The sequence below is a fragment of the Microcaecilia unicolor genome, chromosome 12, assembly GCF_901765095.1.
Source record: "Microcaecilia unicolor chromosome 12, aMicUni1.1, whole genome shotgun sequence".
NCBI lineage: Eukaryota > Metazoa > Chordata > Amphibia > Gymnophiona > Siphonopidae > Microcaecilia > Microcaecilia unicolor.
Window position 1 is genome coordinate 37,840,182 of NC_044042.1, and position 15,069 is coordinate 37,855,250.

Sequence of the window (15,069 nt, forward strand, 5' to 3'; positions counted from 1 at the left end):
CCTTGTGACATAACCTGTTTCTGTGGAAATGATTATGAAATCACAAAAGAGGAAGCAGCAGAATTGCAAAACAAAATAGCTATAAAGTTTTCAGTGGGGGGGGGGGGGGCACAGTTTAGTCTGCCTCCCCCAGCCACTGACCCCCCACCACTTTCAACCCCCTCCCACCGCTGACCCTCCCCTGCCACTTTTGATCCCCCCTCCTGCCACCACCGACCCTCCCCGCCACTGCTGGTACCTTTGCTGGTGGGGGTCCCCAACCCCCACCGGCCAAAGTCTGAAGTTTGAAGAAGACTTTGGCGGCAGCGGGGAGGGTCGGCGGTGGGAGGGGGATCAAAAGTGGCAGGGGAGGGTCAGCGGTGTGGGGGGGTTGAAAGTAGAGAGGGCTAAATCTGTGGGGGCCCATGCCCCCGTGACCCCACCTAGCTATGCCCCTACACATTCAGGCACCCTGCAGTAGTTCTGAGTTTCCCGAGCACTGTTGGGGGTGGGGAGTAGGTTTTATGGTGGCAATCAGGCAGTGTGGGCACATTGCCACACACTGCCTGATTACCACATGAGTAGCATGTGAGCCCTTACCACCTTCTAAATAGGTAGTGGCAAGGGCTCAAGCAGTAATAGCTGAGTACTAATTTGGAAATTAGTGCATGAGCATTAATAGTAGAAAAAAATTAGACCACGCTAAAAAATGGCCAGAACCTTCTCTTATGTAATAAATGTAGGGAATAGTGGATATATAATAATGTGATTCATAGGCGCCGACTCCGTGGGTGCTCGAGCACCCCCAATATTTTCACCCACCAGAAGTTGGAAGTTCCCTTCCCAGCCAGCCCGACCTGCCCGGTGCCCGCCCTCTTCTCCCTCAACAGTCCTCCGTCGGTCCGCCCTCGCCTTCCTGCATGCCACCCAGAATTTTAAGAGTCATCTTATCTCGGGGTCCCGGCGGCAGCAGTGAAAGGCGAGCAGGCTCAGCGCTTTAGCTTTCCCTTCACTCTCAGCTCTGGTCCCGCCCTTGTGGAAACAGGAAATGAGGGCGGGACCAGAGCTGAGAGAGAAGGGAAGGCTGAAGTGCTGAGCCTGGTCGCCTTTCACTGTTGCCGCCGGGACCCCGAGATAAGATGACTTTTAAAATTCTGGGCGGCATTCAGGAAGGCGAGGGCGGACCGGCGGAGGACTGTTGAGAGAGAAGAGGGCGTGCACCGGGCAGGTCGGGCTGGCTGGGAAGGGAACTTCCAACTTCCGGTGGGTGAAAATATTGGGGGGTGCTCGAGCACCCACAGCACCCACAGAGTCGGCACCTATGAATCACATTATTATATATCCACTATTCCCTTTTAAAATTCTGGGCGGCGTGCAGGAAGATGAGGGCGGACTGGCGGAGGACTGTTGTGGGAGAAGAGGGCGGGCTGGGGTCAGACTGGCAGTCGGAGGAGGGGGGGCGTGGAACTCAGAGGAGAGGGGTCTGGAACTTGGAGGAGAGGAGGGAGGAGGGGAATGCACCACCCGTAAAAAAAAAAATTCAGCACCCCCAATCATTTTGAAAAGTTGGCTCCTATGATGTGATTATAAATAGACTTTGCATTTGATCACAATAGCTGACAGTTTCCTCTGTTCTACTGAACTGCTTTTAATCAACTGAAGGTGAAGGGTGGTGAACAAAAAGATGAGGCCTTGTGAAATAACACTAGCCATTTCTCACCTGTTGCTTATTGGTAAAATGTGGAAAGAATAAGATACCCAGAGCTACCTGAGGTTCCCTGTGCAGCAACCCGGAACCTCCGCTGGCCTAACCCAGGTGCCGGCAGTACTTCCACCCCCAGCATGCGTCATTTCTGGTGCTGGCGGAAATATTTTAAAAATATTTCTGCAGGGGGGGGGGGGGAATTACCTGGTAGTAATCAGGCAGCATCGTGCGCTGTCTACTGTCGGGTTAGCACAGGAGCAGGTAATGCAACCCCTGCAAAGCCCGAGCAGCAAGTGCAAACTTAGCACACGGCCAGTTCTTTTTTTGGTCTTTTTACCCACTGTGTTTAAAGGGGCCCTGGCACGCAGCAAAATCGGCCACCGCCACCTGCGCAGCTTAGTAAAAGGGTCCCCCTGAGTGAACAATTAAACATAATAACATCATAGCAAATTTTTAAAAAATTCACACAAAGCAAAAAAAGGTTTTATTTAACATTTAATTCTGGTGATAGTCATCTCATCCCCATCTCTTGATATTTCCTTTTTATCTTTTCAGAAAAACCCAAGGTGTATCAAGGTGTCAGAGTTAAAATCACTGTGAAAGAAATGCTGCAGCAGCAGAGGGCACTGCAAGCAGAAACCAAAGCAACAGTAAGTATTTCAACTCTATGGGGTTTTTTTTCCCTTCACAATCTTCTCTGGACGTACTCATTTGGAGGATCAGCACCTCCTTAAGATGGAGAAATCTTAAATTCATACCTAAAAGTCTGACACTTCAGAATAAAATAATAAAGTTAATAGAACACATTGAGACTTCCTGCCCAGCTCTGGACATCTTTGGGCTGTAGGATCTCCAAGTAAGATTTGCCTTCCTTTTCTTTGTGATTTCAAACATTCCCTTCTTGTGTACTGCAGCTACAGTTGTTTAAAAGGGAAACTCCCAGCCAGGGTGTAAATCATGTCTATATTTTGGGAGAAGAAAGACATTTCCTGTTCTTTTAAGGCTACATTATGCTGTAACCACACTTGCTAAATTTAAAGTTTAACAGAAAAAATATGTCCCAGTTTTGAGGCATGGACATATCAAAGGTAGGAAGGTATCCTCACTTGAAAACACAAGCTTTTATGCCCCAATGCTCAAAAGTAAACATGGTTGCTAGAAGCCATTAGTACTACTACTACTACTTATCATTTCTACTAGATGTACGAGGCGCTGTACACTTGAACATGAAGAGACAGTCCCTGCTCGACAGAGCTTACAATCTAATTAGGACAGACAAACAGGACAAACAAAAGATAAGGGAATATTAAAGCGAGGATGATAAAATAAGGGTACCGAACAAGTGAGTAAGGGTTAGGAGCAGTGGCGTACCAAGGGGGGGGGCGGTCCACCCTGGGTGCACGCCGCTGGGGGGGTGCCGCTCGCCGGTCAGCATCGTTGTTTCCATGCTCCCTCTGCCCCGGAAAGTAACCTGTTCCGGGGCAGAGGGAGCATGGAAACCAACGACGCTGACCAGCACCCCCCCCCCCAGCGGCGTGCACCCGGGGGGTTCTTTCGCCGGGGTGGGGGGTGTCTCTTCACCGGGGGGGGGGGTCACGCTGCACGGGGGGGCACTGCACCCGGGGGGCGGGGCGCATCGGCGATCTGCCCCGGGTGTCAGCGCCCCTCGGAATGCCACTGGGTAGGAGTTAAAAGCAGCATCAAAAAGGTGGGCTTTTAGCCTAGATTTGAAGACGGCCAAAGATGGAGCTTGACGGACCGGCTCAGGAAGTTTATTCCAGGCATATGGTGCAGCAAGATAAAAGGAACGGAGTCTGGAGTTAGCGGTGGAGGAGAAGGGTGCAGATAAGAGAGATTTACCCAGTGAACGGAGTTCCCGGGGAGGAGTGTAAGGAGTACACTAGTGCTGTACTAGACATTTATTTCCACAGAATGTTCAGAGACCCAGAGCACGGAAACAAATGAGTGCACAGTCGAACAACGCAAGTAGCATGATAATGCATTCGATCTCGTTAATGAGGTCATTTTGTATTCCTCCCCAATGCTCAGAAAAGAGCGCCTGAAACAAAGCTGTCTTACCACTGCAAGAAGGTCGGAGCAGGTGTTGGAAGAGAGGATTTCTCATGCTTCTCATATGAATCTTTCTGCAAAATCTGCCAATTGTGATTGCTTTTGGAAGCAGAAGGAAGCCCATGCAAGCCCTTAAGTGCTGGTCATGAGAAACAGCAGACCCAAGTGAAAGCACACATTGGAGTTTGTTTCCTGCATCTACATCTAAAGCATCCATGCTAAAAAGAATTAAAAATGCCCAAGCAAAAAAACATAAAAAATGCTTATATTTAGGCCGCAGAACAGATGCCAATGTGTGCTTCACATTTGGGTTTTACCAGGCACGTGCGAACAGGAGCCAAGCGTAACATGGAACTCTTCTGCGTGTGCGCCAAGCACAATCCTCCCGCTGAACTCCCTAATGCTCAGTGCTATAAGTGCACCTATATTTGCAACTCATTAGCATTAAGCATTAGGGCAGCCCCTCATTACCTCTCTACCCTCAACTCCCCTTACGCTCCTACCCGAAACCTCCGTTCACTGGACAAATCCCTCCTCTCAGTACCCTTCTCCTCCACCGCTAACTCCAGGCTCCGCCCTTTCTGCCTCGCCTCACCCCATGCTTGGAATAGACTTCCTGAACCCATACGTCAAGCCCCCTCCCTGCCCATCTTCAAATCCTTACTCAAAGCCCACCTCTTCAATGTCGCTTTTGGTACCTAACCATTATAGCTCTATTCAGGAAATCTAGACTGCCCCAATTTGATTGTCTGTACGTTTTGTCCTTTAGATTGTAAGCTCCTTTGAGCAGGGACTGTGTTAAACTGTACAGCGCTGCGTAACCCTAGTAGCGCTTTAGAAATGTTAATTAGTAGTAGTAGTTGTTCTTCTGCATTCTTCCAGCAGTGTTTTTTATGGCTTTATTCAGAACAGCGTTGGAATTGTGAGCATCGGGGCTGTAGTATTTGAAATATTTAAGGCAGGTCCTTGTTAATAAGTTATCTTAAGAGAACTCCTTGGCATTTCCAGGTTTTGCCGACTACCATGCCTTTCTCTTTCATATAACTGAAGATACTCTCACATGCCACCCCCACCCAAACCAACAAGCAAACAAGGAAAAACAAAACCCCACTACAGTTTTTCTTAATGTAGAAAGTAAGTCAGGCCTTCTGCTCATACGCTTATTTTATCTTTGTGAACAGTTTCCCAGAGGATGTTTAAAACGATATTTTATGGGCTGACAGTATGGAAGCCTAATCCAAATCTCAGCTCTATTCTGAATGAGCTATAAGACAAGGCTGGATTTAAGATTTGGGGCCACATTGAGCCTGCAAAGAGATGGGAAAATATGGGATACAAATGCAATAAATAAATAAATAAATAGGCAAGACCAGACAGTGGATTCTGGAAGGTGGGTGGGGGGGGGGGGGGGGGAGGGAAGAGCAGGAGGATGTCAGCGGTCACAAAGAAAGAGAAATAGAGGAAGGTCATAGCACTACAGTAGCCCTGCTTTGAAGCAGTAGAAGCATCTAATCCCAAAGTAAGCATGTGCAGGCTCCTCTTTGGCTTGGGTATTTGACACCATAGGCGATTGCCTGTGCCTAAAGCTGGGCCTGAAATAAGCCTGTCCCTGCATTTTATTTAAGGTAAGTCATCCTATCGGATAGATCGTGCTGCACCCACAAGCTTCTCAGCCCTACAGCTGGCTGGTCCTTGTAGTTCTTGCTGTCCCAGTGCACGTGGAGAGAGCCCCAGGCTGAATACAAAAGGCAGGAACAGGGTTCTTTGTTTAAGTACTTGCGGTAAGTCAAAGGTTGTTTGAGCATTACACAGAAAACACTGGGACACCTGAATGCTTTCTGCTTGGGGCATTCAGTAAGATATGTACAAATTGTGAAGCACTGAAAAAGAAAGCCACCTGGCCCTCATCTCACCAACAGCCAATACGGAAGACTAGTTCTGTAGAGTCAGTCCAGACCCAACCCAGTTTGCCGAAAGACACGGTCATTTGGCAAGATGCAGTACAGAAAGCCTTCCTACAATTCAGGTGTACAAAGGTTAGTGGAAGGCTTCTGCTCCTTAATGCAAATATGAAAATGGGAGCTGCCCTTTCTCAAAAGCTTTCTGCCAGATTAATGCAATTAAAAAAAATTATTTTCAGATAAGAAGAAAACAACTGAAGGAGTTTGGTTTTTAAAAATAAACAGTCTAACAATTATCCCATTTGTTCAAAATTTGCATACAAACTTGACACCTACAGTTTTCAGATTTTATACAGGGGTGCATGAACCAATATTGATAATTTAAAATGAAGCATGGTATATTTATGCTGTTATTCTTAACTGTTTTTTTTTTTTGCAATCTGCTATGAAAAGTGGAATAAGCAGAGTATACGTGTTTTAAAATACATGTCATTATTTTCAGTTTCGCAAGCATTGCAGAGGAAAAGTATCCTCAAAAAGCATTACGTTAAAAAGAGCAGGTGTAAGAGATTTTTTCCTAGTTTGTGCATGGGGAAGATGCTGAATTTAGCATGGGCTGTTGGGAGCTGTACAGGGCCAAGTTGCATACATTAAGGGGCCCTTTCACGAAAGCGGGTTTCTAAATTTAGCAAGTGCTAAGCTTAAGTCATAGGGCCCCCTTAGTGCTTCCCACCTCTGGCCCTGGAGTACCCCTTGTCGGTCAGGTTTTCAGGATATCCACAATGAATATGAATGGAGAGATTTGCATATAATGGAGGCAGTGTATGCAAATCAAGTTCATGCATATTGATTGTGGATATCCTGAAAACCTGGCAAGGGGTACTCCAGGACTGGACTGGGGAAATATCTACATAAAGTACAAGCATTTGTTTCAAATATGATGACTCGCTTAGGAATGGTAACAGCAGTCTCAGTGGCCTTTTCCTAAGCTGCACTAAAAGGGGGCCATGCTAAACCGCTGGAGGGTGACAGTGTAACAGATTAGTGCTGGGCATACCTACTCTCTGCCCCAAACCCGTCCCAGGAAAGCATGCCCAGATTCCCAACTACTGCTGGGTGCCTGAGTGCTCCCTAAAGAAGTGCATTTTAGGTGCACGGGAAGCACGTGCAAAAAGACGCCTAAATTTCTAGGCAGAATAAAAGCATATCCTTGCCTTCTCCTTCTCCCCACTAATGCAAAAAACTGTTGACAAGTTGTAACCCCGACACTTTTAAAACAATCGGCAGGGTTCTTTTCCTGTAAAGCAAGCAGACAAAACTGTTATATTTAAAAGTTTACGGGAAATGGGTAAGAGAAATTAATTCTCAGGAGGGGGAAAGGGTTAAGTATATAGCTTCAAAGGCTAGGGTAGAAAGGAACCTGCGGATCAGAAGTATTTGCATGCAGAGCTTCCCGGTTCGTGACTTTTAAAGGCCGGGCTCATTGTCAGGGCTGAGACCGCCTCCTGATTCCAGCTGTTGTGGGGTTACACCGCCTCCAACCAGCGGCTGGCAGCTGTGAATGTAACTTGTAAGCAAACAAAGCGGAGATGACCCCCAAACCCTCCAGGCTCCCCATTTTTCTACACCACTCACGCCTTCGCCCAAGCGCGTTTAAATAACATGAGGCAGAAAATAACGCAAAACTTCGTTTCCTGCCTGAAAGTATTTCTTTAACCTGAAAAGGGTCTTGACGACCAGCGGCCAGGAGGCAACTTAATGTAAACTTGCATTCCTCATAAATTGGATGCTATATGCAGTGTCTCTGCTCCAAGAAATCATACTTAAAACCAAACAAAGCATTTCAACAAATGCGTAGATTTTTCTCTAGCTCATCGATGCTTTTGCAGAACTGGCTGTAGTCTGCACCCTTAAGATACCCTTGTAGACGTCCTGCTGTTTATTTAAGCACGAAACTGTGTAGATGTGTAGAAAAGCTATTTTAATGTTGCAACGTGGATAAAAGTACGTAGTCTCTGCGTGAAAGTTTCTACTCTGATCCTTTTAAAGGAAAATCCACGACACAATGATCCCTTGCTTATAATAGTGTGACGAAGGAACTGCAGTCCAGTCTCGGATGCAGCATAACCCAGTGTGATCGCCAAGAAGCCCTGCTCTTTCAAGGCAGCATCAAACATTTCTTGTTTGTTTCGTGTTTTAAGTAATTAAAAGTAAAGTAGACTGGGGGAAAGGGGAGGAGCTAAAATCCTCTGCTACCGCACCATCAATTTAATACGCGTCCAAACTTGCAAGCTCGAGAAAGAAGCATCCATGCACAGAAAAGGTATTTTCAAGATGTAAAGTAAAATCAGAACAAAATGCCTGACTTACCTTAAAGTACGGGACATGTCAGATGTTAGCAAAGCTTTTGCTATAGTTTACCTATAAAAAGTACAGTATTTGTGCATTGTAAATCGGTTTCTCACAGCTTGTGCATTATGTGTGTGTGTGTGTATTTTAGCAGGTATCTCGAAGCAACAGCGTCCAGTTTTCTGAATCGGTATCCTCCTGCGCAGGTTGGTACATCACAACAAATTCCCCCACGAACACTTCTGATTTATTGTTTAAAAAATTAAAAAAAAAAAATATATATCAAAAAAGCCCAGGTCTCTGAGCTTTTCTTGCCCTTGATTTAAGACTTCAGTCAGGAACCACTCAGTTATAGATCTGGCCAATCAGGATTGGGAAAAGGCAAGCTGAATGCAGATGAGGGCGAACCAATCCTATTTGTTAAGGGTATTTCCCCCCCATTTTTGCATATGCTGATCTTGTCCAAACAGTGTGCTTTTATAGGTGCATTCAAGGTTCCACTTCAGGACTGCAGTGAAGGGGTTTCTCACCTGCAGTTGGCTTAATCTATATTATCTTCTTTTCTCTCTCTCTTTTTTTAATTTTTTGGTGCCATCTCTTTTTTGAATACCATAGAGGATGTTAAGCTTTCTGAAGCTATTAAGTAGGCTCTCTGATCTGATTTTTCAGCGTTCAGCAGCTCTCCTTCCCCTACTAGGCAATTTTGCAGAAGCCAAGACCTGTTCAGAACAACCCTGCGCATCCACAGTCAGCCCTAGCCTCGTCGGGGAACAGCTCCTGCCTGCATTCAAAGCACAGGCACCAAGGTTGTGAAAGGCTGGGAAATAGACGCAAGCTATTCAGGATTCCTAATGTGAAATGTCACTTAAGTCTCACATAACCAGATCGTGGCTGACTGGACCTCAGTGCCCCTAGTTAGGCTTTTAGAAATATTGGTAAATTAATTTGCTAGGAAGCATAACCCTACAATGCAATCTTAGCTACTTTCCAGCAACTCTGTACAATATATAAACTATATATCATGCCACATTTTAATTAACTTTTAGAAACTGAAAACATTTCACATTAAAGTTTGTAAAACATAGTGAAAAAAAGTGATTTTGTGCACATTTCTTCACACCCAAATTATTATTAATAATAATATTCATCATAATCAGAATGTTCTTGAATAGTAATTACTGGTATTTCAGGAAAAATCTCCATGAGGAAACACGACAAAGACTTCCCCCCATAAATATAAGGTGATTAGGGGGTTACACATGTAACCCAGTTTTAGCTAAACGACTGTGAGAGACTGGTTTCTAAATTTTTCCTTACAGGTGACATCAGATTAATATTACTGATTTAAATTAGTGAGCACCTTCTTTAGGTCACTGTATGCTGTTTTAAAAATACCATTTTGCTGCAAATTAAAAAAAAACATATTTTGAAATACATGAACCCCCTTTATGAAGTGCTTGTAGTCTGTTTATATAACTTCTTGTTGTGTGCCAAGTTTCAGACAGCTAAATAAAAAAAATTTGCATTTCCACTGTATTTATGCAAATATAGGCATGTTTAAGGTGGCTGAAATTAACACCTTGGTTTTCTTTTCTTTGCCCGCTTCAGCGCTCTGTTTTGATGCAGATCCCCTTCCTTCCACTCCCAGCTATTTCCCACCCAGGCAGTTCCCCAGTTATATTTCTAATGGAGAAAATGCTTGCCATTTGGAGCAGCAGATTCTGGAGACCTACCTCCAGCAGGAGCTGCTCCCAGACAACTTCTCTTCTCTGCAGGACTTCTCACCATGCTCCCCGACCAGCAGCTACCAGCCACCTCCTCTCCACTTCAACCAAAGCCTGGTACAGCTTTATTTCCACTTGTGATTACTTTTATATATATACCTAGCTTTAGATGCAAGGAAAATACTGTATTACTGGATGAATGTGTATCTAAGAATTTGGGAGCCTTTTTTTCCCCCAATTTAGCATACTGGAGAGTTATAGTTAGAAGCCCTGGGGTAAACCACATTCTTTGGACACTTCAATCTTTTGTTAGACTCACTAAAAATGACCATGTGATAATGGCATGTAGTGTATATGACCTTTCAGGACCACATAAGTCACTTCTATGGATAGTGTCATATATTTATTTTGAACAAGAGATTTAATCAGCCTGCTTTGGCAACAACACTTTGACCTTAATAAGGTTGGATGGAAGACATTAGCTTCTCCCACCTCTCCCCCCCCCCCCCGCCACCCCTTTGTATAAGAATGTGCTGTTGTTCATAATGAAATAGGAAATGTCAGCCACATTTCTTGTTTTATATTGTTTCTGAAATGAAAATTTTAAAATATTAAATGTTCCTTTCATTTGCTTTTGGCTGCCATTTTCTGAAATATTCGACACTCAATGGCTGACCCACCCTTCCATTAAAGCTGCTGCAGCAATCACGGAAATTAGTTTTAAACAGAGGTGTAGCTAGGTGGGACACCAGGGGAATGACAGCTCCCCCAAACGGACGTCCGACAGTGCTGACACCTATTTTTCAGCAGCCCGTCACACCTATGTAGTATGCATGCACGCCTGTGCAATCCGTTCCCCTTGGCATCACAACCTGGCTATGCTTCTAGTTTTAAACAGCTCTCCTCAACCTTCCTTGAGCTTCAAACGTCTCTCGTCCAGTTGCTATCTTCTAAGGCAGTGGTTTCCAAACTTGGTCATGGAGGCACCCTGGCCAGTCAGGTTTTCAGGATATGCACAATGAATATGAATGAAAAAGATTTGCATATAATGGAGGCATAAGAACATAAGAGTAGTCATACCGGGTCAGACCAATGGTCCATCTAGCCCAGTGTCCTGTTTTCTAAACAGTGGCCAAGCCGGGTCAGAAGTACTTGGCATAAACCCAATTAGCAGCAACATTCCATGCTACCAATCCCGGGGCAAGCAGTTGCTTCCCCATGTCTGTCTCAGTAGCAGACTATGGACTTTTCCTCCAGGAATTTGTCCAAACCTTTTAAAAACCCAGATACACTAACCGCTGTTACCACATTCTCTGGCAAAGAGTTCCAGAGCTTAACTATTCATTGAGTGAAAAAAATATTTCCTCCTATTTGTTTTAGAAGTATTTCCATGTAACTTCCTTGAGTGTCCCCTAGTCTTTGTACTTTTGGAACGAGTAAAAAAATCGATTTACTTCTACTCGTTTTACACCACTCAGGATTTTGTAGACCTGAATCTTATCTCCCCTCATCCATCTCTTTTCCAAGCTGAAGAGCCTAACCTCTTTAGCCTTTCCTCATATGAGAGGAGTTCCATCCCCTTTATCATTTTGGTCGCTCTTCTTTGAACCTTTTCTAATTGCAGTGTGTGCAAATTTCTCTCATGATTTATTCATTGTGGATATCCTGAAAACCTGATTGGCTGGGTGCCTCTGGGACCAGTTTGGGGAACCTCTGTTCTAAGGGCAATGCTGTTGTGATCCCCTGTTGTTCATGCCCCCCAACGGCTAATTTCAAAATGATGGTGATTTTAGGTCACAGGTATGCTTGATTTTCATCAGTTTTCATACTAGCCTACTCAAAGGTGTCACATATCTGTAAAGAATTCAGTTGGCTTATATATTATTGAATTAAACATCCCCTTGATTGGTATCCCTTGATTGAATATTGCTGATTGATTGACATCTAAAATGTGTGTGTGTGTCTCAGGAAGAAGGTACCTGAAGGCTTAAACAAACATGAAACTTAAAGTCCTTATTCAATGAATCAGTGAATCATTTAGATGATCAATTGATTTGTTTTAGAGCAATGCTTCTCAACCCAGTCCTTGGAGCATCCTAAGCCAGTTGGGTTTTCAGGATATCCACAAAGAAGATGCATGAGAGAGATTTGTATACTGAGGAGGCAGTGCACGCAAATCTCTCTCCTGCATATACATTGTGGATATTCTGAAAGCCCAACTGGATGGGTGTGCTGAAGGGATTGGGTTGAACACTGATTTAGAGTGTAGGTACCTTGAAAATGGTTTAGATCAGTGTTTCCCCAAGTCCGGTCCTGGGGTACCCCTTGCCAGTCAGGCTTTTAGGATATCCACAATGAATATGCATGAAAAAGATTTGCATATAATACAGGCAGTGTGTGCAAATCAAATTCATGACATTGCTGCCTGGATGTCTCAGCGCCATCTGAAACTAAACATGACCAAGACTGAGCTTCTTATCTTTCCCCCTAAACCAACCTCTCCTCCTCCCCCATTCTCTATTTCTGTGGATAACACACTCATCCTTCCTGTCTCTTCAGCTGGTAACCTTGGGATCATCTTTGACTCCTCCCTCTCCTTCTCTGCACATATTCAAGAGACTGCTAAAACCTGTCGTTTCTTTCTCTATAATATCAGCAAAATTCGCCCTTTCCTTTCTGAGCACACTACCAGAACCCTCATCCATACTCTTATCACCTCTCGCTTAGACTATTGCAACTTGCTTCTCACAGGTCTCCCACTTAGCCATCTCTCTCCTCTTCAATCTGTTCAAAATTCTGCTGCACGACTAATATTTTGCCAGTGTCTTTATGCTCATATTAGCCCTCTCCTCAAGTCATTTCACTGGCTTCCTATCCGTTTCCGCATACAGTTCAAACTCCTCTTATTGACCTATAAGTGCATTCACTCTGCAGCTCCTCAGTACCTCTCCACTCTCATCTCTCCCTACATCCCTCCCCGGGAACTCCGTTCACTGGGTAAATATCTCTTATCTGCACCCTTCTCCTCCACCACTAACTCCAAACTCTGTTCCTTTTATTTTGCTGCACCTTATGCCTGGAATAGACTTCCTGAGCCGGTACTTCAAGCTCCATCTCTGGCCATCTTCAAATCTAAGCTAAAAGCTCACCTTTTGATGCTGCTTTTAACTCCTAACCCTTATTCACTTGTTCAGAACCCTTATTTTATCATCCTCACTTTAATATTCCCTTATCTCTTGTTTGTCTGTCCTAATTAGATTGTAAGCTCTGTCGAGCAGGGACTGTCTCTTCATGTTCAAGTGTACAGCGCTGTGTACGTCTAGTAGCGCTATAGAAATGACAAGTAGTAGTAGTAGTAGTAGATATCCTGAAAACCTGACTGGCAAGGGGAACTCCAGGACCGGACTTGGGAAACACTGGTTTAGATCAGTGCTTCCCAAGTCAGTCCTGGAGTACTCCTTGCCAGTCAGGTTTTCAGGATATCCACAATGAATATGCATAGAATTAGTTTGCATATACTGCCTACATTCTTTGCAAATCTCTTTCATGCATATTCATTGTGGATATCCTGAAATCCTGACTGGCAGGGAGTACTCCAGGACTGACTTGGGGAAACACTGGATTAGATTTTGTTACTTGTGCTTAGGAGGGCCTAAGAGACCTGCTTTTCCCTATTTCAGAAGAGGAAATAAGAACATTTTTCTTTTGTTTCTCCCTCCCCCCCTCCCCCAGGATCCAGGATCTCCCACAGATTCCTCTGATCTCTCAGGTTCCTTTGATTACAGCTACTCTCCTCCACATCAGCAGCCTGTCTACCCTGTAGTAGCTCATGGCTCCCCTGCTCACCTGGAGGTAAAGAACTGTGGCTTCACAGCCTCTGAGGAATATAGTTACCAGATGCAGTACAACCCATCCACATGTTATTGTGTAGCCTGCCATGGCTCCCAAGACTTCGACAGTACCAGAGGAACAGACTACCTCCCTTATCCAAGCATAGACTGTGTGGAATATCACCCATCTCCTGTCCCCACAGATGATTTCCTCAGAAGAGAGCTAAACAGCTTCGATATGTGTTACAGCTAATACAAAATAGTACCTCATTTTTGTATGTTTAAGTACAGTTCTTTGGGGGGGGGGGGGGAGGGGGAGTCTTAAACCAGAGCTTTACCTATTACAGTCTACCTTTCCATATAACTGTTCTTATTGTGTGCATTTCCAGAGGGAGCAATAAGATTCCCTTTTCTTTTGGGGGATAAATTTTAGATTTAGTGTGAGGCCTGCAGGCAGGCCTGCATATGAATTTTCAAAGGAAGGTCCCCTTTGTATATTGTGGACTGGTGAAGCACTGTAGATACTTCAGTACTCAAGGACTTTACACCTTAAATCACAGGGTTCTGGCCTTCCCCTCCATGGCTTCGCCCCTTTGCAACATGGGTAAAATTAACTGTGTTATTCAATAATTTTACTTGGGGGGGCATTTTCATCTCCTCATTTTACTCAGGTAACTGCTTAGTTACTGGATAAAATCTTTTTTTTTTTTTTTAAATTGCCCTCTCCATTTTTTAACTGTCTTTTTTGAGAATTCATGACAGAATAGTTTTATTTTTTAGAACGTCTCAGAAAATGAGTAGAAAAAGTTACATGCTTTCCCATTTTTGGAAGGACATGATGAACAATGAAGCAGGATTTCATTGATTAGTTTTCATAACCACTTTCTCTTCCTTTAAATCCCGAAGTCTTGTGTCCTTCTGAGGTTTGTGCTGTCAGATATTGCTCGACTCTCTCTTTACCTGCAATGGAATAACAGTGATTCTTAAAAACTGACAAAAGTGCATGATTTTAAAAAGGTGTCAAAAGCTAATTGGAGGTCATAGTTAAATCTCCCTTTCAGCAAGTGTATTTTTCCTGGAAATAAATGGGTGAAAATCAGTAAATGCTGATTTTAGTTCATCACAGCCTTATCTTCAGCAGTCTTTCAGACCTCTCGGTACTGCCATGCTGTCTAATAATTTGTTCTGTATTATGTGTTTATATAGACTGTATGCCATTCTCTCGTTTCAATGTATGAATACAATTCTTCTCTTCTGTACAATGAACAAATTGCCATTTTTTATAAGTAAAAAATACTTTTATAGCATTCTAAGAATTATTTATCTTTCCATTCATTTTAAAGAACTTTGCTTCAGCCCTTCCTGCCTGACAGGTACCACTGACACATATACATAGTATTATCTCTTTAGTACCGGACCGGTGGTAGATATGTTGGACCCCAGGGCAGAAATTTGGAAGGGGGTCCCAAAGCCTGCCCAGCAGCCTGTACTTTCCTCTGCTTCAAGAAGAC

General features: G+C 44.1%; 1 protein-coding gene across 1 annotated transcript; it reads left to right on the forward strand.

Annotated features, from left to right (window-relative positions):
• Positions 1–1,663: 1,663 nt before the first annotated feature.
• Positions 1,664–14,827, forward strand: COLCA2 (colorectal cancer associated 2). Its single transcript, XM_030221705.1, has 5 exons — positions 1,664–1,712; positions 2,240–2,334; positions 8,156–8,210; positions 9,613–9,845; positions 13,461–14,827. Exons 1-5 carry the CDS (start codon positions 1,664–1,666, stop codon positions 13,809–13,811), a joined length of 783 nt encoding a protein of 260 aa, XP_030077565.1. The 3' UTR covers positions 13,812–14,827.
• Positions 14,828–15,069: the final 242 nt, after the last annotated feature.

What these genes read in the sequence shown, in the direction of transcription:
- COLCA2 (XM_030221705.1), top strand. Translation starts at nt 1,664, where the DNA reads ATGAGGCCTTGTGAAATAACACTAGCCATTTCTCACCTGTTGCTTATT. An exon ending in TTCTCACCTGTTGCTTATTG is followed by an intron (nt 1,713 to 2,239) that starts GTAAAATGTGGA and finishes TTATCTTTTCAG; the next exon opens with AAAAACCCAAGGTGTATCAA. An exon ending in AAGCAGAAACCAAAGCAACA is followed by an intron (nt 2,335 to 8,155) that starts GTAAGTATTTCA and finishes TGTGTATTTTAG; the next exon opens with CAGGTATCTCGAAGCAACAG.